This window comes from Peromyscus eremicus, chromosome 3, assembly GCF_949786415.1.
Source record: "Peromyscus eremicus chromosome 3, PerEre_H2_v1, whole genome shotgun sequence".
NCBI lineage: Eukaryota > Metazoa > Chordata > Mammalia > Rodentia > Cricetidae > Peromyscus > Peromyscus eremicus.
The window spans coordinates 62,256,841-62,282,675 of NC_081418.1; the positions used below are offsets into that span (position 1 = coordinate 62,256,841).

At 50.1% G+C, this 25,835-nt stretch overlaps 1 protein-coding gene across 2 annotated transcripts in view; it reads left to right on the forward strand.

Annotated features, from left to right (window-relative positions):
* Positions 1-25,835, forward strand: part of Dpp6 (dipeptidyl peptidase like 6) — a 656,578-nt gene that overhangs the window by 623,058 nt on the left and 7,685 nt on the right. For both annotated transcript variants that reach the window (XM_059257772.1, XM_059257773.1), the window contains exons 17-20: positions 5,497-5,544; positions 18,808-18,906; positions 21,056-21,125; positions 22,436-22,630. In XM_059257772.1, the coding sequence (XP_059113755.1) occupies positions 5,497-5,544; positions 18,808-18,906; positions 21,056-21,125; positions 22,436-22,630 (412 nt within the window). The remainder of the gene's footprint in view (positions 1-5,496; positions 5,545-18,807; positions 18,907-21,055; positions 21,126-22,435; positions 22,631-25,835) is intronic.

Consider the following 25,835-nt stretch of genomic DNA (forward strand, 5'->3'; position numbering starts at 1 on the left):
CCACACTCACTGTACTATCTCACCAACAGTGTTCGAGGACCCCTTCTCCACATCCTCACCAGCATGCTATCACTTGTCTCTTGGAAAGCACCCTTCTAAAAGGTGTGGGATGGTGTCTCATTGTGGTTTTAATTAGATATCCACAATCAATGACTTTTTTTAGTAGTTTTTTATATACTTGTTGGCCATCTTTTTGTCTTTTTTCAAGGAATGTTTACGTAGGGACTGGAGAGATGGCTCAGCAGTTAACAGCACCCACTGTGCTTCCAGAGGACCTGAGGTCATTTCCCAACACCTGTGTCTGGCTGCTCACACCCTCCTATAACTCCAGCTCCAGGGGATTCAATATCTTCTTCTGACTCTGCTAGCACCCACACACACATACACATAAGGATAAAACTAAATATTAAGAAAGAAAGACCTATTCAGATGCTTGGAGAGTTGTTTTTTAATGTTTTTAACATGTCTGTGTGATGTGTGCTTATGTGTGCATGCACATGTGAAGTTCAGAGGTCAATGTTGGGTAGCTGTCTTGATCGATTTTCACCTTGATCTGTTTAAACAAGGTCTCTCATAGAACCTGGAGCTCACCAATTAGCTAGACTGCAAGCCTCCAGGATGCTCCTGCATCCAGTTCCACATGTTGGGATTACAGACTCTGCCACCATGCCCAGCTTTTACATGAGTCTTGGGGATCCAACTCAGGTCCACATGCTTGCCCAACCAACACTTTGCCTGACGAGCATCTCCTCAGCCCCACCCTGGGTTTTTCCACTGTAAGTTTTATGGCAATTAGAAAAGGATATGCAGAAAAGCTCAAATCCATCCACTGTCATATTTTCTAAGCAAGCAGGACCAATCTGGTTTGCTATTAAGATTCAGTGACATTTATAGGCATACATATGAGCATTTTTGTGTCTATACGTTTGAAATATTGGGGCTGCAGAGATGACTCAGTGGTGAAGAGCACTTGCTGCTCTTCCAGAAGACACAGGTTTGATTCCCAGCACCCACATGGAGGCTCACAATTGTCTGTAACACCAGTTCCAGAGGAGGACCCAATGCCCTCTTCTGGTCCCTGAGAGCATTGCAGGCACTTGGTGCAAAGGTATGCATGCAAGCAAAACACCCACACATACACAGGAAAAATAATAATAACTTAAAAATATACATAAAATAAGACAGGTGTGGTGATGCATACCTTTAACCCCAGAACTCAGAAGTCAGAGCCAGGAGGACTTTGGTAATTCCAAGACCAGCCTGGTCTACAAAATTTGTTCTAGGACAACCAGGACTGCATAGTGAGACCTAGTCTCAAAATATGTATGTAATAATAAAGCTTTTAAAGTGTTTTAGTATTTCCTAACATAGTTATGAAAGAAGATATAAAGCTCTTCTAGGTCTAGATCTGTCGTGGAATTTTCATGTTTGGGGGTGGATAATTGCATATAATATATTCAACAGTGAAAGTGTAAAACCCAATGTGAAGCTCCCCGGCTTCGTGTGGAACGGCTGCACTAACAGTACAGAAGTCCGTTCAGTTGTACAGATTTCGGGTCTGGTTCATTTTGCACGTGATTTTTTTTTTATTTGCAACGTTTTTATAATAAAAGTTTTTCAAAAATGCTTCTATGTAAATGTGGCTACATATATACAAACACACACTAGGACATTCTAGAAGGGTTTGGGAGGAGGGATGAAGTGGGTCCCTTAGCTGTCACTTAGTCCCTTTCTTTACTATTTGAATTTTTGTTTCAAGGCATGTATTACGTCGCTGTATTAGAAAATGAAAATTCATCCGAGCTCTGTGCCTTCCTCGCTGCGTGAATGAGACAAAAGACTTAAAGCTGGCTGTGCCACTGTTTTCTTGTCTGTAAACTGTTTGAAGCGTCTCTGCAGAAGGCCTGTGAGGATTGGACTTGAAATGATTCATAGGAGAGAGTTACCAGGATGCCTTTTACATCGTAGCCACTGAATAAATAATAATTGTTTACATTATTAATAAGAACATGGGGCATGCTCTGTTTGCAAATTTTTTCACCTCAAAATGTGCATGGCAAACAGCTGTAGGCTCTTTATCTCTCAATGACTGCTTGGCTCTCTGCACAGGCTCCCGGGGAAGGAAGGCCTGACAGAAGAGGTGCTCTCAGCATAAGCCTCCATAGTTTAACCCTGCAGTCAGTGCTTACCTGCCCATCGGGTGCACAGACAGATGTTCCGTGGCTTTCCCCCTCTAGGTAGGGAGTGCCAGGGTCATCGAATAAAACTACTGGTTACCTAGCACCTGTGAGTTTTAGGCAAACAACAATTAATTTTTGTCAGTATACCCTAAGTACCACAGGAATGTGTTTATAGTGAAAAAGTTTTCATTGCTTCTGGGAAATTCAAAGTAACCAGCTGCCTGATTTTTTTTTTCCTAACCGGCCTGTGTCTGGATGGAGAAGCAAGAGTCATAGCGTGGGGGAAGGGACAGGAGTTGCAGAACAGTCACTATAGAAACCAGTATGGAGGTTCCAGGACTGTATGATCAGCTGTACCACTCCTCGAAGAAGGCATTGCAGTCAGGAAACTCCAGAGCCACTTGTACTTGTCACAGCTTTGTTCACAGTGGCTGAGTCAGCCAAGGTGCCCACCCACTGGTGACCGATAAGGAGAATGCAGCATATACATGGGAGGGAAGTATTACTCAGCCATTAAGAAGAATGAGAATCCATCATTTTTACAAAAGTGGGTGGACCTGAGAGCATCATGTTAAGCGCTATAAGCCAAAATCAGAAAGACAAACAATGTACATTTTCTCTCATATCCAAAATCTAGGTTTTATTTATTTATCTTTTAGTTATTCTTTGACAATTTTAAATTTGTATGCAATATGCCTTATATACATATCCATCCCCAACTCCCCTCCCACTTCTCCAAGATGTCCCCAACACACACCTTTCCCACCTCCTGGTTGTTTTGATCTTTAATTATGTGCATGTGTGTATCTATGTGGGGGTATGCACACATGAGTACAGGTTCCTCAGAGGCCAGAGGCATCGAATCAGCCTGGAGCTAGAGTGGCAAGCCATTGTGAGCTGCCCATCGTGGGTACCAGAAACCAAGCTCAGGCCCTCGGCAAGAGCAGTCTACACTCTTAACTACCGAGCCATCTCTCCAGCCCCATTCTAGATATTTCTTAAGACAAGACAGTAGAGAAGACTATAATGGAAGAGAAAAGGAACCTGAGGGGAAAGCAGTAGGAGAGGACAAGTGAGATAAACATGATGATATACGTAAGTGTGGGGTTGTTACAGTGAAAGCCACACTATTTTGCGTAATGAATATGTGCTTTAAAAGGGAGGTATTGGGCCTCCTGGTCCTTCACTGTGTGCACTGAGTGGTGTCTGGATCAGTCCCAGGGCAGTCAGTCTCTGCTCTGCTGTGACCTCAGACTGTGACTCTAGCCCAGCAGCATACTCCAGCACACTCTGGCTGAGCCTGCCTCACTCTGCCTATCAACACAGAGCATCCTTCTTGGGCCTGGACCGGGCAGTCCACTCTCCAGATCTTGCTTGAGGTCTGTAAGCCATGCTGGGACCCATGGCAGATCCCTGGCCCTCAACTTAGCCATTTATCACATGGACCCCGGGAGTAGGCAGGAAGTTCTGACACTGACCCTGTGGATGCAGAGCTCCAGCACTGTTCTTCCTAAATATGCATTCTGTAACATTGATATCCCACACACACAGTTCCAAGCACCCCAGAGTCCCCAGCCAAGTGCAGATGGCCACCCTGGCCGTGCTATCCTCCATATCTCACTCACCTCGAGCTTGTTTTTTCTGCTTTTGTCCCTACCCCAGCCCAAAGGGTGGTGTCTCCTTAGTGCTCCATCTCACTCTTTCCGCGTTACTCCGAGAATGTATTTAGATATTGAAAATGGCAGCACCTGATGGAAGAAACACTTGTCCATCATGGAGCTGTGTCTTAATGCTGCAGATAAGGGATGAGAACAACTGTGCCCATAATGTCCAAGGCCTGACATCACGGCCTGTGCCATAGTACCCTGTAAGAGAAGGCGAGTGAGGGACCAGCCCTGTGGTCATGGGTGGGTGCTCTTTCAAGCAGTGAAAGGCTTTCCAGCAGAGAAGGGAAAGACCAGCCATGCTGAGATCTGGGGCCAGGAAGAGCAAGTGGCCCCTGGGGGCAGCTCAGCCTCCCTCAGACCCTGAAGCGGGCACAGCGGGCAGACCCAAGCGCGCAGAGAGCCACAGAGGCAAGAGGGTGTTGGGAGAGGTCCCCAGCCTAGCAGCTAAACATGCATCCACCCAACAAACATTGTTGAGGAGGCCTTCTTCCGGGACCTGCTATTGCTGAAGGCTGCAGTGGACCTGCGGGTCGCCGACGGGCAGGGGCTGTTGTCCTGGGAGCTTCCTCCTAACTCCTGAGACCCGAACAGCCCTGAAGCTGGGAAGGTTCCCATTGAAGGGGTTCAGTGAACAGATTCACACATTCAAAAACCACTCCCCACATACTGAGGAGTTTGCAAAAGCATCACAGGGGGTCAGAGACTAGAGACTATGGTGGCTTCCTTCCAGGGTTCTGGTGACCTTTTTATTTTTTCAAGCTTGAGACTTGAGTAATGTATACTGAGTCCAGAAAAGTGTTGTGGGGCTGCTGCTCAAGAGTGAAAATGGGGTTATGGGGCTTTAATCCAAGCACAATACTTTGTAAAATGGAGGTTCGTGCCATGTGGTGATCTGGAAAGCTGTACAGGAGTGACTGGTGGTGTCTGTCAGAATCGGAGACCTGTCTGTCTTGTTCAAAGAATTGGAGAAGCACACAGAAAAGGCGGAGTAGCCAGGGGCTTTCTCCAGAAGCTAATAAGCAAAGTATAGATTGAATACCCTTCAAGAGGACACCATCATAAAAACTATTTTTTCATCTTCAATTCTCATGTATGTTTGCATACTAGCATACATGTGTTTGTATATGAGTGTGGGTACACATGCATTTGTGTGTGCACATGCATGTAGGGGCCTGAGGTTAATGTCAGGAATCATCCTCAGTTGCTTTTCCTCCATATTCATTGAGGCAGACACTCTCAATCAAACCCAGAGCATGCCAGTGTTGCTCATCTCACTAGTCAGCCTGTTCTGGGGATCTTCTATACCTGCCTTCTGAGCCTGGAATTGGCAGGTGGGATGCCAAGCCCACCAGCCCTTCATGTGGGCTCCAGGGATCCAAACTCAGGTCCTCATTTGTGTGTGGTGAAAGCATCTCCCTCACTTGTCAAATGCCCAACTGTAGCCATCATCTCTACCATCAACAGGGGTCCTGGTAATTAACCTGGCTGCGATATTAGAGAGCCACATCTCTTCTGGCTCCATTATCCTCTAGACCCAGACAGTCCACACATCATAAGGAAAGCTTATTTTCTCCTTTTGTTCTACACTAATGACCTTGTTTTGTTTTGTTTTGTTTTCCTCTTGTGGTCTCTCTGCTCTCCGGACCCAGGCCCTGGTGTACCCACTGTGACTGTGCACAACACCACGGATAAGAGAAGTAAGTGCCGCTCCTCTGAAATTTTTCTGAACTCAGGAGAGTCGAAGCCAAGGTTCATGAGATAATCCAACCCACCCCCACCCCCAGCTCCAGGGCCTGAAGATGAATCGGGCCCTGTGGGTCCAATGGGGCCCCCTAGCAGCCACTACTGGTGGTAAATAAAATGGTCATGAGGACCAAAGTGACCTAGCTGAGGGTCCATGGTGTCCCTGAAAATGTCTAGGATCCACCACAGCCTATGAGTGCTGATGTTGGGTGGCCATTCCCCAGATAACCCAGGTCGTGGATGAAATCTTCTGGTAGCCCAAGACTGGTTGGATTTGAACAGCAGTCCATAGGGGGCTTCATTCTTGCCTCCTCTAAGGCTCCATGGATGCTCAGAGGTTTATCTGCCTGCAGGTCAGATGGTCATGTCCATGACGTGGAGATGCTACACAGCAGGGTGATTAAGACCCCTGGGCTGGAGAGATGGCTCAGCCAAGTGATAAGAGTTGCCTGAGGATTGTTAAGATCTTGGGGAGACCTGGCTGAGGACCATTACGGTGGATATGATACAGGAGAGAGATGCAGCTCAACTCCAAGTGCAGCGAGGACAGCTGGGGGTGGAGGGGAGGAGTAGAGTGGATGGGAGGTCACTGAGAGATGTCAGCAGCAGGGATTCTTGCTGATAGACCTTGTTCTTGCTGTGGTCAAGGGGAGGAGGGAAGAGGCAGAGGTAAGGGTAAGGACTTGGTCAGACAGCCAGGGTAATCAGAAGATTCTTGCTAAACTGACCCAGCCGGGGGATCACTGAGACTACATGATGTGATCCAAAGACTGGCCAGGGGCCAAGGTCAAGGCCCTGGGAAAAGGACATGGAGGACTCTGACTCACATGTGGCCAAGGACTAGGTCTGCCAAAGCACAGGACGTTCAGGAACCCCTAAAGGAACTCAAGTGTTCCCTAGACAAAGCCCCATGCAGACTACCACATGCACTGTGTGTTTGGGAAATTGGAATGCTGCATGTGGTGGATGATAAAGCTGAGAAGGAAAGGGACTGTGCCCTTGGCCCCTCCCTTCTACTGTCTCCAAGAAGCCCCATCCCTCTCCTCTGCCACCAACCCTTCCCACAGATATCACAGTACGGTGCCCTGCCCTAGGAGAATACCAAACTGACAACCAGCTTCTGGTGGAAGCATTTGAACCTGGGCAAAGCCGATTTGGTCAAAGAGACACCCTTTAGAAGTTATCTCAAGTTGTGGTAGGAGCCTGCTAGTTACTGAGATGTGTGTAGAGAGATTCAGAATTCCAGCATGAGGAAGAAAATCAGAAATAGACAGGTGACAAGATTCTTTAAAGGCAGAAGTTGGGGCTGGGGTGGGGCTCAGTTGATCCAGTGCTCCCCTAGCATGCATGAAGCCCTGGGTTCGGTCCCCAGAACCATGTGGACTGGGTGTGGTGACACATACTTGTCACCCCTACACTAGGGAATAGACTGGAGGAGGAACAATAGTTCAAGGTCATCCTCCACTATACAGCAAATTTGAGGGCAGGGGGGTGAGGCCTACCTGAACTCCATGAGAGAAAGAGAAAGAAGGAAGAAAAGAAGAAGGAAGGGAGGGAGAGGGAGGGAGAGAGGGGAGGGGAGGGGAGGGGAGGGGAGGGGAGGGAAGAGTGGCCATCAGAGTAAATAGGAACAAATGCTGAGAAGGTGTTTGCCACTTGGACAGTCTGTGCTACAGCCCCTCAGGACAGATGGGTTTTTAGAGTAAAGAGGCCTCACTCCCAAGCCTCATCTCTAGCCCACCTGGGGACTGTTCCAAGAGCCTGGGAGGTTTGAGGCTCTGGAGTTTCAGTCCATGTCCCCTGAGGAGTCTGGTACAACTGCTTAAATATCACCATTTGCCGTCAACACACTGCACACTCCAGTGGACACACAGCAGGGAAGAAACCCGGCTGTAGGATCGAGCTACAGCTTCCCACCCAAGTGGCCTCTGTGGTCTTCAGCAGCTTGACTATGTGCTCTTTAAGAAACTGGTCCTGTTTAAGCCCTACCTGATATCCTCACTTAAAAATCAGGCTGCCACAGTGTCTCAACATTGCCTTTCTTAAGAAAGTGTGTGCTGGAGCTGGGCATGGTGGCGCACACCTTTAATCTCAACACAGGCAGAAGCAGGTGGATCTCTGTGAGTTCAAGGCCAGCTTGGTCTACAGACTAAGTTCCAGAACAGCCAGACCTACATAATAAAGATACCTTGTCTCAAAAAAAAAAAAATGTAGTCAAATATGGTTGTGCACATCTTTAATCCCAGCACTCTGGAGGTAGAGGCAGGCAAATTGGAGTTTGAGGCCAGCCTGGTCTACAGAGTGAGTTCTAGAACAGTCAGGGATACGCAGAGAAACCCTGTCTGGAAAAATGAAGGAGAGGAGGAGGAGGAGGAGGAGGAGGAGGAGGAGGAGGAGGAGGAGGAGGAGGAGGAGGAGGAGGTGGAAGACAAGGAAGACAGCATATGCTGTTTGTATTTGCTGACACGTAAGAGCTCATGGACAACTTCCTGGTACTCTATGCAGATTCTCCCTTCTTCCAACTTGGTGTTCTGTTGAGAACTGAGTGAAATGAGTGGCGTGGTCTAACATCGTGGCTGCATGCCTGTTTCCTGGATGAATCATTGCACTGGTTACCCAAGATGTCCACTTCTACCTGTGTGTGGCATCCTCGGTGTCCATTTCCCCTTAGTGTGAGGACACCGTTGTATTGGATTAGAGCCCATCCTAGTGATTTCACCTAAACACTGATCCTCTTTGCAAGTAAAGCCACCTTCACCAGTACCAGGAGCTATAGCTTCAACGTCTGCGGGAATACGAGGTTGTATGTAGTTCAACCCACACATGACAACTCAGGGTCTTCTCTATGAGGCCCACATTCCTGGATGTTCCTGGATATGAAACCCCCATAATCTTTACCCTACAGGACTCCAGGAAGAGAGAGTATGGACAGAGCACGTGGGGTGTCTTTGTGTGGAGGCCCAGAGCCAGCCTATGTCAGTTATGTTGGCTGCAACCCTGTCAGGAGGTGCTCCTGGCACACAGTAGCTCACAGCCATCTGCAACTTCACTTTCAGGGCATTCAGCTCCCTCTTCTGGCCTTCATGGGCACTGCACACGTGTGGTGCACAGACATACATGCAGATAAAACACTCCTACACATAAAATAAAAATAAATAAATCTTTCTTTTAAAAAAGAGTTTAAACCAACCTGGGCTATATTAAAAGACCCAGTCAAATAAGTGAAATGCAAAATAGTGGATTATAAGCACCTTCATGGTATTCCTCACGGTATTCTCTTCCCTTCCTCCAGGAGGGTCTGCTCCATTTCAGTGAGGAGTGGGTTGAGGTCTAGTTTGCAAAGAATCCTGCCAGCTAAGACACCACTTCTCCTAGAATCTGACTGTTCAGGAGCAAACAGCTTCAATGGGAGGAAAAGGGAAGGGAGTGTTTAAAGAGAGAGCAGGAGGTCAGGGAGAAGGGAGGGGAGGCTGAGAGAGGGCAGCAAACAAGCCTCAGAAAATGCTCTAGTGAGCTCACACAGCTCTGAGGTGAAAAGTTTATGTCTGAATTTAGTCTGTGGGTGTGTCTCTCTCAGGCACACAAAATGCAAATGACTTACAAATAACTGTCAGAGCAGGAGCCCAAAGCCCTGGTCCCCGAGTGCCAGTCAGCTGCCTTCTGCAGCTCCTGGGAGCATCCACTCTGACAGGAGCAGGCCAGGTCTGCCTGGCAGGAAAAGCTGGGCTATGGGCCCTGGTCAAGTGTCAGAGCCAGCACTGTGTATACCCTCCAGGTGTCTGTGGGAGTGCGTAACTCTCTCCCAGTGTGTGGAACTTGTAATGTGACTGCTAGCCTGTAACACGCCACAGCCCAGCCTAACACCACTTGAAATGACAGCCTGGCATGTAATGCCCTGTGCTTGTCTCTTGTCTTTCAAACTAGTGACTCGTGGGTGAGGCCACACATACCTTCCACCCTAGGCACCTGGTCTAGGTGACAGTATCTTGTCCATGCCATGGTCAAAGCCTCTTGGCAATCTCTGCGTCAGGTAACAATCTGCAGCTCACCATGGATGTATGCCTCAGACAGGCAGCAAAGCTGATGTGTCATGGACCAGCCTTAGGGCCCGGTAGGGTTCAGATTAGTCACTTTCTTCCAGGATTAAAAAATCCCCAGAGTGCCAGGTGGTGGTGGCACATGCCTTTAATCCCAGCACTCAGGAGTCAGTGACAGGTGGATCTCTGTGAGTTCAAGGCCAGCCTGGTCTACAGAGTAAGTTCCAAGACAGCCAGGGATACACACAGAGAAGCCTTGTCTCGGAAAAACCAGGAAAAGAAATCCCTGGCAAGAGAACAAAAGAGACAGTCTCAAACAAAGTGGAAGGTGAGAACCATACCGAAGGATGTCCTCTGACCTCCATGCATGCACAATGATATGCACATGTCCATACTTACAGATGAGCATACAGAAAGAGGGGATTTAAGAGCAATAATAAGCCCCTGAAAAAGTTCCAGGAGCAAGGTAAATACGCAGTGAGGCAACCTAACCTGCAGGTGACAACCTCACCAGCCTGCAGTGGGGTGCCCGCAGAAGCCCACAGAGTGTCTCTTAGCAACCAGATGCTCTGTTCTCATCCTCTTGCCTATCCAGACTGGTGTCTTCCAGTCAGGCTCCCTGAATCCAGCAGCTTTTCAGCATGTGTGATGGGCCATGTAGGGCAGGACCACCTGGAATACTGTATGCATTTGTGGACTTCTCAGCCCAGGTTAGGAGAGTGGAGGCACGAACCTTGGATGAATTTAACAAAGTACCCAAGTGGTCGGCTGCATTTCCAGTCAAAAAAGGTGGATCCTCAGAGTGCTTTTTCCTTTACAGGCTGAGTGAGTATCACCAACCCAAAAATCTAAAACCCAAACACTCCAAAATCTGGAACTTCTTGAATATAAACATGTCAATATGTGACAGGCTGTGGTCACAGTATAGATCCACTGATAATACCATCTGAAGTTGCCTTCAGGCCAAGGGGTTACCATGTCCATGAAACAGAAAAGAATCTAGTATTCAGACTTGAGTCTCATGCCCAGATAAACCATGGAACATGCAGAGACTCTAACGTCTGAAAGAACAAGGAATCTGAAGTTCCCCTTGTGCCTGCCCAGCACTCCAGTGAGCAATTCTCAGGCCACAGCTGCTGACTGCTCAGCTGCCTGGACCCAGGACCCAAGACCCAGGACCCAGGACCTCCAGCCTTGGTTGCCGAGGAAACAGTAGCCTCTGGGAGGCCCCTGTTCCAATCTCCCTGCTTGCAATCTGCTGAGGGAACACTGAATCAGAGGCTCTTGCACCGTCTACTGCTAGGGCAGGGTGTGCAAAGCCTCTGGGCTCCTTCCCTGTTGAGAGTACACCTCTGAGTGGCCCTTGGGCTTCTGTGAGGAAACTGTAGCCCAGTGCATTCAGAGGGGCGGTGTGCAAGCCACTGGGGTCCATAACAGATGGTTCTGAGGAAACGGTAGGACGCCTTGCCTCCAGCGCCTGTGTTGGATACAAGTACAGTAAGGGGGTTGGGCCATCGGGAGGGCTAGGGTTGGATGACAGTGGAGCTTGTCATTCTATTGTAGCACAGCCCTGTTAGGAGAGTTGGAATTACTGTTACAGGGAGCTTGGTCCTCCCTCTTGTCATCACCCCCGGCCTCCCTGCCTCTGGGGATACTCGACTTTCCCCACTTTAGGAAATCCTATCTCCAAACAGAGCCTGTGGGGCGTTGGCAGACATGACTCTGAATTATTTAAAAGCTATTTCCTTAAGAATGTCATTGTCATGGGCACCAAAGGCTCCTCGTGTGTCTGAGGCTTCTAACCACTCGGAGATGGAGAGAACACCAGAGGAGCCACATCTGTCTGCTGCTGGTTCTGGCGTTCACATAGACGGGAGTGCAAGGCAGATGCTGGCTCCAGGCCCCTCGTGGGAAGGGAGCTGGGATCGCAGGCTGTTCACGGGCAGCTGTACAGCCTCTGGGAGAAAATGGGTACACTGGTGACATCTCATGAGCTGGGTCCGTGGACACCCCATCCTGCCCATCTGTGGTACCCTGAAATCCAGTTCAGGAGCTCTGGAATCCACATTCCTGGGTTTCCTGGGTTCCACACCTCAGTCACGTAGAAGACAGGTTTCTCTCCTTCCCCACATTCTCTGCAGGCTGTTTGGGGGGGGGGGTTGGTTTGGGGGGTATTCATTGTTGTACCTGTTCAATGCACATGCTGAGAAAGTTCTCTCCCACCAAACCACACTCCCAGCCCTGTCAACTGTTTTTGTAAAGATTAGAGCCATCCCAGTTGGCATCTGGCAGTTGTGTGACACCCACCAGACACTCTCTGGTCTCTCTGTCCCTCTAAGTATACTGTGGGCCATCCCCACCCTTCCGACCCTCTACGGACAGAGTGTCACCCAAAGGCATAAAACACTCAAGAAGGTGGAATCCCAACAAGCACGCAGTTACAAAGGGCCTTTGTGCAGTACTGCAGAGCTAGACTGGTGCCCTGAAGGACCTGAGGCGGCCCATCAGACCCTCCTCCTAGAAGACGTCTGGTATCAATGGGCTATAGGGTTAGGAAGGCCTGAGAGGGCCCAAGGTCACTGCAGATGTCGAATAGAAGGGTAGATAACCACAGGGCACAGCTAGCCAGGGGCTCTCTTCTCCCAACTCCTGGAAGAGGAGGGGAGGGGAGGGAAAAGGAAGGGAGAGGAGAAGAGGGAAGAGGAGGGGAGGGGAGGGGAGGGGAGGGAAGGGGAGGGGAGGGGAGAGGAGAAGAAAGGGGAGGGGAGAGGAGGGGAGAAGAGGAGAGGGAAGAGGAGGGGAGGAAAGAAGGGGCCTCAAGAGCCCCCTTGTGAGCTGGGAATGTAGCTCACTTGTACTTGCCTATCATGCACAAAGTCCTGGCTTTGATCCGCAGCACCAGATAAAATGGGCATGGGATTACACTTGAAATCCCAGCACTCGGGGGTAGAGGGAGGAAGATCAGAAATTCAAGGTCATTTTCAGGTACATAGCAAGTTGAGGCCAGCCTGGGGTACATGGGACCCTGTCTCTAAACAATTAAACAGAGCCACCTTGCCCCTAAAGTTCAGAGACAGGAGGCACATGCTAACCAAGGTCTTGTAGTTTTTCTAGAGCCCTTGGCCCTCAAAAACGTGGCTCTTCTCCGGCCGCAGCAGAGCAGGACAATAGCCTGCAGCCATCTCCTTTGGCACAGACGTGGCCAGCGAAATGGACACTCATCTGCTGTGGCATCTGTCCCAAGACAGTGCCAGAGACCTCCAAGCTGTGGCTGCAGGGTGGAATTCTGCTCTCAGGAAGTATAGCCAGGCCTCAGTGGACAACCTGCCCAGCCGTGGAGGACATCTCTGGTGGCAGGTCGTGTATACAGTGCACAAAGAGAAGCAGGCACCAGTTCTGTGTCCTGGTGCCGGATTCATCCCCAGCTCTTACAGCACACAAAGCAAGTTTATATCTAACAGCTATAGTTTTCAAATATTTAAGGAGCAATTTGGTGAGCAGGAAAAATGGTTAGCCAGATGTGATGGTGCACACCTTCAATCCCAGCCCTGGAGGCAGGGACAGAGGCAGGTGGATCTCTGTGAGTTTAGGGCCAGCCTGCTCTACATAGTGAGTTCCAGGCCAGCCAGGACACACCCCCATTTAAATGTAAACTGAGTCAACAGTCCACAAATAATGCGTTCGAGAGTCTCCTCCTGTGCGTTTGGGTTGTTCTCTGAGAGCTTTTCCTGGGGAAAGGACTGCAGGGGGCTGGGGTGTGCCTCAGTGGGAGAGCGCTTACCCAGCGAGCATGCACATAGCCCTGGCTTCCAGCCTCAGCCCCAAACAGAAAAGAACAAGAAAAGCTGCACCAAAGACGTTTTCATTTGGGTGAAGAGTCATGACGTGATCCTGTGAAATCTGAATTCACTCCTACCCTCATCCCTTCCAACAGTTTTAAGCCATTTCTTCTTCAGCAGTCAACATTTTGCATCCTTCTTTTCACTCTTTAAACTGACGCTGACATTCCCCTGCCTCCCCTAGAATCCTGTGCCAACGTCGTACAGGCATGAAATCATTTAAATGGTTTTACAGTTGCTGTGTTCATAAAGCCATAATGAACGATCACGTGTTCATACAAAGCAGCTAGGACACATGACACACCATTAGTTATAATCACACGCCATGAGGTATAACAGGGGTGAGATCCTCTAGTGATACAGCTGTGGTGTGTGAATGGGCACTTCCTCCGAATCCCAGAATACCTCTGTAAGAAACAGTGTGTGCAGGCCGGGAGGTGGTGGTGCATGCCTTTAATCCCAGCACTCTGGAGGCAGAGCCAAGCGGATCTCTGTGAGTTCGAGGCCAGCCTGATCTACAGAGCGAGATTCAGGATGGGCACCAAAACTACACAGAGAAACACTGTCTCAAAAAAAAAAAAAAAAAAAAAAAAAAAGGAGGAGGAGGAAAAAAAGAAAGAGAGAGAGAGAGAGAGAAGAAAGAAAGAAAGAAAGAAAGAAAGAAAGAAAGAAAGAAAGAAAGAAAGAAAGAAAGAAAGAAAGAAAGAGCCGGGCGGTGGTGGCTCACGCCTTTAATCCCAGCACTCGGGAGGCAGAGCCAGGCGGATCTTTGTGAGTTCGAGGCCAGCCTGGGCTACCAAGTGAGTTCCAGGAAAGGCGCAAAGCTACACAGAGAAACCCTGTCTCGAAAAACCAAAAAAAAAAAAAAAAAAAAAAAGAAAGAAAGAAAGAAAAGAAAAGAAACTGTGTGCATTCTCCTGCTTCTAAAGTGTTCCAAAAGCACTGGAGTAGGTCGAGGAGAAGAGTTCTAGTAACTCCACTACTTGTTTAATTTTGTTTTCTCTGTGTGGGTGTTTTTCCTGCATATATATCTGTGCTTCACTTGGATGTCGTCTGCCTTCAGAGGCCAGAATAGGGCATTAGATCCTCTGAAACTGGAGTTACACTTGTGAGTCACTTGGTGCTGAGAATCTACTTGAGTCCTCTGGGAGAGCAGCCAGTGCTCTTAACCTCTGAGCCGTCTCTCCAGTTCCCTCTACCTTTTAAAATTCCTTCCATGTTGTATACCAAAAAAATGACAACCTACCTACCTCCAAAGATAACAATTAGAGGTGTATTTATTTCGAGCCTAATCATATCCCTGGGCAGTCAGTTTTGCTGTGTCAAAGGGCCACAAACCTTCTATGCTGCCAGAGAGTCCTTGCCTGTCACCAGGAGTTGTCTAGGTCAACCCAGACCTAGTGGTCCCAAGTCCTCAATGTGGAGTCCACCTGCTGGTACCCCAGGAACAGATAAAACTCAAAGGTCTGTTTCACTTGTGTGTGAGGCCTTGATGGAAAAGACATGGGAACAAACACATGAGGCAGAGACCTAGGAGTCAACTCCACAAAACTTTCTGTTGGTCGTGAAAAGTCTTCTGGACCCCAGAGGTACTCCCAGCAACCTTCTGAGAAGGGTCAATGGCCAGCTTTGAGGTCTCATAGAATCCTGGATAGACAAGCTGGCACATAACAAACACCAAGTGGAACATAAGCCAGATGCATGGTGTCCATACCCTCAGGTGTCTACAGGGAGAACTATGGGAGACCCAGAGACCTCACTTCCTGCAAGCACCTCTCAGGGGGCTCTGAAGCACCAGCAGCTGACCAGTGTGCCAACCACAGCACCACCCTCCGTGAACATAGTGCCCCTGGATGTTGGATATACACAGCATCCCTCATCATGATACCCAGCACAACGCTGGGAAGACTAGAGATAAGACCAGTTATCTGAACCCTGCCTTCAAGATGCTCAGCATCTATCCAGGGAATCAAGGAGAGACTTGGGCCAAAGAAAAGTCACTCTGTGTCACAAGCTGTCAAGCTGACTGTAGCAAGGAGACATAGAGGCCTCAGAGTAAAAAGAGGTCCAATTGAGGTGAGCAAGTTGGAAAGTCTTTATATCTCTGGATCTGCTCTTTGAGTTAGCTAAGGGATATAGCCTGGGGTTGATAGATGGTCTCTGCCACGAAAAGCAAGCACAGAGAAGAATGACGCTTGGGGAAGCAATGAAAAAGGCCAGTGAGGACCAGGGGTCGGGGGATAGGACTGCCTGACCATCAGCAGCCCACATGGCTCAGAGCTGCTAGAGAAGCAGCGTGTACATCATCCGCCTACACACAGCCTGGAGAGTTGTAGCCTTCAGGAAAGAAGCCCCAAGCCAAGGGCCAGGCAGCCCCTCTCCCCTCTAAATCAGTGGCTTGTGGTTTCCATCGCTATCTGGTCACCAGTTTTCCAATGACTAGGCACAGTGGTGATTGCTCCAAGCCCCAGGGCCATGTGGGAACAGCCCGCAGGCCACACGGCCCGGGGAGTGGCTTCCTGAGCAGACGTTCGTCTCTGTGGGCTCACTGTGTCCAGATCTGATAATAGCTAATTCCACCAAATATTAGAGGGGCTCACATTTAATTAAGGAGTGGCCATGTGTGTGCTGCAGCCTGGAGGTCCCTGCTGCCCTGAAGTCAAAGGCAGAGTCCTCCGGGAATGCACCGATCTTTTCTTATTTCTCCTCTGAGCTCCTGCCCTCTTTGAATGCAATTAGGGAAACAAATAAACTAGCTTAACTCAACTCCCCCGTGAGACCGCCAGTTCTCTGCTGATAAACCCGGCTGTGTGGGCAATCATTAAATGAGAAATCTAATATTTAACTAAATTTAATAGTCTGTTGCTTTGGTGCTCTTCTGCAGAAGGTAGGATTTCAATAGAGAGGAGGGAGCTATTCAAAGGCAGCCTGAATAGTCCGTGAGCGATTAGAACTTGCTACGCCCCACACAAGGCCAGAACTGCCAGGGCCCGGTGTGGGTGATGGGTATTTGGCTGTGTCTGCATTCACTCTGGGAAAGCTGAGCTGGGTAGGCAGCTGCGCACACTTGTGATCTGAGTTTGAAGCTCTCCATCCAGAACGGCATGTAAGATTGTAGAGTTACATTAGAGCCGGTTCATACAAATTATACATAAGGAGAGTTGGACCAATTGGGAGAGGCTCTGAATAGGTCCTGGCACTTACCTGCTTCCACAGATGAAGTTCCCCACAGGGCCCTGGTGGCAGAAGCTGAGTGAGAGCAACGTACCCATCTTTGCTGGGCCTTTGCTGATTGTGCCAATCTCCATGAGCTCCGGTGTTTGCAGCCAACACCTGTTCCCACGTCCCTTCCCCATGCCACACCTAGGTCAGTCCCTCATTCAGGCAGAGCGGTAACAATGGAAGCTTCTTCCCAGGTTGTCTTAGAGCTGTGATGAAACACCACGACCAAAAGCAACTTGGAGAGGAAAGGGTTTATCTCATCATATAGCTCACCCGGCGAACTCAGGGCAGGAACTGAAGCAGAGGCCATGGAGAAGTGCTGCATACTGGCTTGCTCCTCGTGGAGCGCTCAGCCTATCCTCTACAGAACCCAGGACTACCAGTGCAGGGGTGGCACCACCCACAATGAGCTGGACCCTCCCACATGAATGATCAATCAAGAAAATGCACTCTGCCTTGTCTACAGACCAACTCTCAACTACAGGGATTCTCACCTGAGGTTTCCTATTCCCACATGACTCTAGCTTCTTTCAAGTTGCCATAAAACCAGCCAGCACAGGGGTTACAAGGGACCTCCATGTGCTAAAGCTTTGAGATAGCATCTGACAGTCTGCCCTGATTCTTACACTAAGCTGGTGCTGGGACCACCAGTGAATGGGGTCAGAATCATGGCATTCATTGAATATTAACTTCCATATGTAACTTGTCTTTCAAGCACCCGAGACTCTACAGTCAGTTTACTGAATGCTTTCTTTTCATGATGGTGTTGGCGTCACACATGGAGCAGGGAATGGTTAACAGTCAGCCCTGTTTCCTCAGGCAGCCTGAACTCTGGGACCTCACCGAGCCTTAGGCTTCCTGAGACCCCTGGAGGATCTCTCAGTACTATTTATTTGCGACCATCTTGGAGGGGTAGCAAAAGGCCACACAGGGAACAGGGAGAAAGCCTCAGGCAGAAACCCAGGGGTGGCCACTGTCTAAGGTGAAAGTTGGAGCTGAATGGCCACATGTGGCTGGTGACTTGCCAATCATTTTCGGCAGCTTATCAGTGCATCACAGGCACAGGAAATCTCCCATGCCCCACCCCTCCCGGAGGTCACAGTCCCTGCTTCTGTGGATGGTGACAAACCTGGAGTCACACAATGCTGTGTGTTACTCAAAAATAAAACCACTGATGACAGCATCCATGAGTTAACCTCTGATGCCTTTAAGACACATGCCTGTAGGGCAGTGTTGGTGTAAAGGGGTCATGAGAGACCCCAACATTCTTCATAGAACCATGGCTTTCAAAACATTTCCCAATGCCAGCCTTCTGGGGAACTGGAAGAGCTTCAGAGTCCCTTGAAGACATTTACATTGAGCCACAGCTAACCCTACATGTAACCTTAGAGAAGAATAGAAAAGGAAGTCTTGTGGGTTTATTATATATGAGATGACAAAATAAGGTGGCATGGCCATTTCAGCAGGTGAGCAAAATGGCCTTCCTCCTTTCCAGCTGAAGAAACGTCTGACAGGGTATTTGTGTGTTGCAACCTGAGAATGAAGAGCCATGCAGATTAAGCCACAGTACAGAGTCAACTGAAGCAGACTTAGCCCGCATGAAGGAGGCCAGGCCCTCAAGTTGTGAAACCTTGTTCATGGGACTTTGCTATCTGTGACTATGGTCACCAACTCCAAGTCTCAAAAGACCAGATAACCTACAGGTTAAAATAAGAAATCTGGGGTTAGGATGGCTGATAAAGGTAACAGTCCAGTGACTTCTCTGCTGTCATCGCCTGGTTATGGTGGCTATTTTTCCCCGTAGATAACTAGTATTGCTTTTGCTGAACCCAACAGACTTAGAATGGGTCATACCAATGACAAATGTCAGGGAGAACAGAAGTGTGTGAAGAAGGGGGTGGGAGGACCGAGTGCAGAGATCTCTGATCTGCCCGTGTTCCTGAGTTGAGGGTAGGACCGTGGGTCTAGAATGAGCTCTCCAGTAGTTCGCCTTCTCTCCCTATATAGTGGCAAGCGACCTACAGGGATGTTCCTGTGAAGCCGTATGACAGGCATGTGAGAACCTCTAGCCCACATTGGTCCCAGAATCCAATGTGTCTCTTTGTTTTGACCTTTCCAGAAATTTTTGACTTGGAAGCAAATGAGCATGTGCAGAAGGCCATCAACGACCGGCAGATGCCTAAGATTGAGTACCGGAAAATCGAGGTAGAAGATTACAGTAAGTGCCACTTTTCTGCCCTTTGAAGGGTCAACAGAATGCCTTGGAGGCTCCAGCCCCACCCAGGTGTCTTCCCTGCTTGGCCACCACTCTATCCCCAGCTCACTACGCGAACCCTCAAGATGATCTGGTGGCAGCAAAAAAAAAAAAAAACAGAGGCAGAGCTCGTGATTTCTCTCAAGAGATCAGGACGGAACCTCTCCTCTGGTCACATCTGGGAGAACACTGTCTGTCCTTCTGTCCTCTGTATTGTGCCATCTTCCTTGCTTAGTGTCCTGCCTCCAGATGCTGGCTGTGAGTTGGTGAGAGGCATCCTTGGTACTGGAGAAATGCATCCCCAGGGTGTCATTGTCACCACCTGAGGCATTCTCGACACTGCTCTCCTGCCTCTTTTCTGTCACACTCCAGCCACTGGCTGGTTTCTTGAGTGCTGCCTTGATGGTAGGCTGTGAGAACCACCCTGTTTGCCGCAATCAGCTAGTGGCAGCGGGGCGGTTATCAAAACCTCATCTCTCAACCTGTGTGGCTCCCAGCTCAACCTGGCTGGCCCTGAAATCATAGCTGTCCATTGTCCTTAACCCTAGAAAGCCCCCAGTGCCCAGTGTCCACGAGCCTCGTCTCCTTTCCTCTCCTTTCTGGGTTCTTTTGCAGCTGGGCAAAGTACTGTTTAGTTAGTAACAACTTAGACCCCCCCCAAAGCTCAAAGGTACCCCGAATCCTTCATTCAGATCCCTCTTGCCAGCATCTCTGCAGTCATGGCCAGGTCTCGATTCCTGGGAGGATTCTGGCTGATCCACAGTCACTGGCAGAGCTTTGGCTGGAGAAGAGAGGGTGGCCAGGCTTAGGGCAAGCAGACAAGACTCACGGAGGGGCCGGTGGAGCCATATGCCTTGCAGACATCTAGTACAGCCATTGCTAAGACACCTGCATCAGCTGCTTCCGAAGGTCCACCCCAGGGTAACCACACCATGTTTTGTGGATATCTCTGTGATACCCCGCGATGCCTGCCTCTCTGCCAGCCCCTGGGCCACAGATCCAATTTGCAAGCCATTAACAGTCAGGCTGAGTCAGTAATGAAAGGCTGCCTGCCACAGAGCAGGCTGCCAGGGCTGGGGTGCTCTGCAGTCACTGCACTAGAAAGCCACTAATTCCCATTTAATTGCTGGGCCTTGGTAATCGGGCGGTAGTTACCCTCAATAAACAAATTCCTGCTGGGGCAGTGAGGCTTGTTCTGGAGGTGGGCTGAACAAAGAAACTGGTGTGGGATCATTTCCTGAGGCTTCATTATTACTGCCCCCACCTCCCACCCACCCCACCCCACCCCCGCCATCTCATGCTACAGATGACCAAACCCAGTGACCTTGGTGGCCACAAGAACAGCACAGCTATACCAACTCCTTCCCTAGGGTTCTGTCCTTGAGGATCTAGCAGCTTGTCAGGCCTGCCTGGTATGAACCTGCAAAGCCACTTGTCATGGTAGAGAGGTGCCCCTCACCTCTCAACTGAGCACAGCTCTCACCTCAGCATACCCTTCCACCTCAGCCTCTTCCTCTCCCAGAACCACCTGCTCACAAATATCCATCCCTTCGGGTTGGAGAGCTGGCTCAACAGTTAAAAGCACTGGTTGCTCTTCCAGAGAACCCAGGTCCAATTCCCAGCACCCACCTGGCAGCTCACAAGTGTCTGTAGCTCTAGCTCCAGGGGATCCAACACCCTTTTCTGGCCTCTGCAGGCACCAGGCGTGTGTGTGTGTGTGTGTGTGTGTGTGTGTGTGTGTGTGTGTGTGTGTATGTGTGTATGCAAAACACCCATGCACATAAAATAAAAATAAACCTATCCATCTCCAGTACATGGCTAACCCAGCCCTCAAGTGCTCTCACTGTGTGGAATTCTGCCACCAGCAGGTACCTGTGGGAAGTTAACACACTTCTTGTGTGAAAGGTGACATTTGAGCTTCAGATCAGAGATAGCTACCAGGCCAGTGGCCTGCCCAAGGACCCATACCACGTGGTTGTGGAAGCTCCCGCTGTGGATTTCCCTTCCCTCCCCCAGAGCATCCACAGAAAGGCACACACAGAACCAGGGTCCACGCTGGTCCACCCCTCCTGCCCCAGCTGCCCTGACCTGGCTGTGTTCCACCTTTCCCCAGACTTGCCAATGCAGATCCTGAAGCCGGCCACCTTCACTGACACGGCCCACTACCCCTTATTGCTGGTGGTGTAAGTATGAATGCCTCTCTCTTTCTCCAGGCGCCTTCTTGGGACTCAGCAGTGGAGGGGAGGGGGAGGGGGAACCCGGAAGGAGAAAAGTAGAGTACATGGTGCTGTTTGTTTCATTCTTAAGATAGGGAGGTTTGTCAGCCAAGGATGGGCTTTTTCTGTAACTCCTGAATCCGCCCCACAGAGGTAGAAGCGCAGTGGGGGTACCCAGGTACCAGTGGCGTGTCTTTTTTAACACTGTACTGAGATTATGAGAACGTTTCCATCCTTGACAAGTATATGGGCCCATGGTCGTAGAAGATCGTATCATCTAGTGACGTCTTCAAATAGCTCAGTTTGATGTTTATACCGCAGCACAGCCGTACAGCACAATTCTCACAACACATCCCCACACTAACTGCAAAATAATGACACAAGAGCCCCTCCCACATCTGTCCTCACTGAGTCCAGCCCTGACTCTAGCCCTGGCCATTTCCCATGATTTAAATTTCCACTGGGAATGCTTTGGAAGCCACAGCATGGTGTCCTCGATAGAGGAGGAAAGAGCCAAGTGCAATGCCCTACCCTCCTCACAGTGAGATCTTCAAATGCCTGCCTCCAGGAGAGAGTGCTACCTCACCCTTCAAACTGGGAAAAGCCCTGGGCCAGCCTGTGTGTTGTTTCTCCCAACCTAATAAAGGAGGTTTCTAAGCCAAGGAGCCGCTGGAGGAGTCTCTATCCTGGGCACTCAAGTGACGGGCATGGGGCTGGGAGCAGACCAACCTGAGTCAAACCCCCAGCAGGAAATGCTCACCAGAAGAAGAGTTCAGGGGGGCGTAACTGAAGTGTTTGCCGCGCCAATACAAGGACCTGAGTTCCGTCTCCAGAAATTATGTTTTAAAAAAGCCAGGCACGGTGACATACCCTGTGATCCCATCACTGGGGAAACAAGCAGGAGTGTCCCTGGGCCTCCCTGACTTGGCCAGCCTGAGTTCCAGGCCAGGGAGAGACCCCAACAACACAAGTCACATGGTGCCTGAGGAATAACACCAGAGTTCTCTCTCTCTCTCTCTCTCACACACACACACACACACACACACACACACACACACACACTGGTGCACACTCATCCTTGAGATGACTGGGGTGCCTTAGGATTCTCTGAGGGGTATGTGAATGATACCTGGCTCACCCATCCTAGACAGCAGAACCCAAGGCGATGGAGTGGGCATAGAAGACCAGGAAAAGACACACAGCCGCCCAGGAGAAACCTTCTCCGATGTGGTATTTGCCAGCCACAGCATAGCATGCTGAAGACCTCTCTCTCCTAGGGACGGTACGCCGGGGAGTCAGAGCGTGTCAGAGAGGTTTGAGGTGACCTGGGAAACAGTGTTGGTGAGCAGCCATGGAGCGGTAGTGGTCAAGTGTGACGGCCGAGGCAGCGGCTTCCAGGGAACCAAGCTCCTGCACGAAGTCCGGAGGCGGCTGGGCTTCCTGGAGGAGAAGGACCAGATGGAAGCTGTGAGGTGAGCAGCCATGCTGATTGGGTGGGGGTGGGGCAGGGAAGGTGGAGAGGATGCTCTCTGTCAGCTGCTGCTGCTGCTGCTGCCTGCACACACATCCTGTGTTCGCACTCATAAAGCTCTGCGGACAATTGCATGTACATCTCCAGGGAGACTGCCAGTGGGATTCTCCTGAAGGCTTCCAAACTGACTTCCACACAGCTTGGTGGCTTCTGTGTTGAACTGATCTAAGCACGGGGCAGAGGCTAAGACTGAGCTGGGTCTGTGTATTGAACACTTTTATTATCTCTGTGGCCAAGTCCCTCCCAAGCCACAGCTTCTGGGAGGAGAGGTTTATCTAAGCTCACAGTTCGAGAAGGTGCTGCAGGGTGCATGGTAGCAGGAACCTTGGCTGGGACGCCTCGAATCCCATGGGGTCAGGGAACAGAGGACAGGAAGTGTGGCTGGGCTATACACTTGAAGGCCAACCCCCCAGTGACCCACTTCCTCCAGTGAGGCTTTACTTCCTAAAATTTCCCAAAATATGCTGCCAGCTAGGGACACATGAGCCTTTGGGAAACATTTTATACCATTGCAATCTGCCTGGCTTCTCTGTGCTGTGGCTTCTGTGGTTGGGTGTGCAGTCATCTCCAGGACGGAAGGAAGGAAGTCCAACCAGAGAGAGACTATGACTGGGGGTGGCGCACGGCCAAGGGGTCACCTCACTACGAAGAAAAGGGCCCTGTGCCTATGAGAAACACCCTCTGGACTCTAAGCGGTGACCCATATTCAGTGCTTACCCTTGCTGCCACCAAGTCAATGAGGCCCACCAAGTGCCACCAAGGAGAAAAGAAGCTTAGTACCAAGGGACGGATGCTCAAAACCATGCTTGACCTTGTCCTGGACATTTTAAAGGCGCATGAAGAAACTGTGCCAGAATCTAGCAGCAGGCCTCCAGGCTCACTCTGTGGAGGGCTTGTGGTGCTCAGGACTGTGAATGTGGCTGGGCATTGAGATTGAAGCAAAAAGTCCCACCACCCTGCAGAATTGGAGGCTTTGAAGGGCAAGGAAGAGCCATGTGACATGGACCATCCTAGTGGGTGTGTTCATACGCTTGCATATGATGGGAGAGCGTGGATCTGGCTGAGCTCCTCTGTGTACTGGAGACTACAGCCAGCCAACATCCCACACGCAAAGCTCCAAAGCTTCCAGGGAGACGTCTTGGCTGACTTTTCAAAGCATGGTTTTTTTTAAAAAAAAAAACGCAAAGGGCCTTTTCTTCAGGGAGTATTAGCGGCCTTTGTGTCATTGATCAAAATGGCGAAGGAAATGACTCAAGAGTGGAAAGGTTTATTTGGCTCACAGTTTCAGAAAAGTCAGTCTGTCGTGGCAAGGGAGGCGTACCAGGATTCCTGGCAGTGAGAGCGTGGGGAGGCTGTTCTTCAGATGGTGGTAGCTCAGGAAACACAGCTAGACTAGAACCAAGGCTGAACCTTCAGAAGCCCGCCCCCGGTGCTTCACTTCCACCATCTGGTACCCACCTCCTAAATGTTTCACAGTTTCCCCACACAGCCCCACCACCCAAGGAGCAAGTGCGCAAGGCTCAAAACATGAGCTTGTCAGGAGAGTTCAGATTCAAGCCACACCAGAAGAGTATTAGCGGGCTAAAGACAGACAAAATGATATCTTCAAACGCCATGAATCTTATAGACAGAAATCACATGGGGCTGGAGTGATGGCTCAGTGGTTAAGAGCATTGGCTGTTCTTCCAGAAGACCCAGTTTCAATCCCCAGCACCCACATGGTAGCTAGTAGCTCAGAACTGTAGTAACTCCAGTTCCAGGGAACCTAATGCCATCTTCTGGCCTCTGAGGGTATTGCATGCATGTGGTGCACAGACAAAACCTCCACACACACAAAATAAAAAGGCACAGACAGGAACATCTCAAGGGGCCAACCATCATGGAAGGCATGTCTGTATGTCTATGAGGATGCTTTTAACAGAAGTCAACAACAAACACACACACACACACACACACACACACACACACATTGTATTTGCCTTTAAGGCAAGGAGCCTCATAGGCTCTGAAGGTCCACAGAGACAGCAAACCCCAGGGCTGGAGCTCCAGAGACCAGCAGCGTCAAGAAGATGCAGGCTCTGTCCATCTCTATAGCCCAGCAGGACAGCCTCACTCCAAGTGCCCTTTCTCGGTTGAGGACAGCCATGACTAGGATAACATCAGCTTCCACAGTCTTTCAATGTCACTGGCTGGTCAGGAAGACAGAAGACACTTCCAGAAACTTCCAGAAAGGAAGAAAGACCTCCTTGCCTCAAAAGCAGCCTATTAACCTTCATTTCCTCTCCCTGGACTTGCCCTGCATGATCTAGAACCCAGAACCGCACACACCAGCAGGGAATAGCCGAGAAACAGTCGCGAGGCTGGGCATCATCAGCAAGCAAGCCGCGTCCTCAGACAGTGAGCCGGCTTCCCAGGAGACCAGGTGGCCCTGATTCGGGCTGTGGGATAATTCCTGTCAGAGGAAGGACGGGGACAAATGAACACTGGCTCCTGTCTGTGAGGAGGAGGAGGAGGAGGGTGGGTGGCTGCCGGCAACCCACACTCCACACGACGGACGTCCCGGGGAACGTGAGGCAGCGTCTGGACAGGCTGGGGTTGGAGGGGCCTCACGGGAGCCATCATAGAGCTGTCCTTGACTCCTGCCTCCTGCCGAGTCCCCTTCCCTGGGTTCTCCTCTTCTTACTTCATCCCATCTGGCTGGACTCGTCCCACTGAGGCTCGGTGTCTCCTCCCTGTTACGGAGAACCCAGGAGAAAGATCAAGAGTCCTTCAGACTCACCCTGTGAGGATGTGGTCCCTGGAGCCACTCCCTCAGAGCTTGGGGACAAAGAGCTGAGGGCTGATTTCATCCAGTCTCTGAAAACAAGGAGTGAGTTCAACAGCTAATCAAAAGCAACAGCAAACACGCTCTAGGGAAAAAAAAAAAAATCAGTGATGCCACTCCTCAACCACAGGCGCTCACAGAACAGGAGCCCAGGAATGGTTGTAAGGTGTGGCAGATTCTCGGTGTGGATGGAGGAGACTGAAGCCAGTCCATCATGCAAACTCCCTGAAGCTCTCTAGCTCTGGATGTCCTCCACCTGCTCATACACCTCTGGAGCCCTTCTGCTGGGTGCAAAGTTCCCTGTAAGGATGTCACATAAACC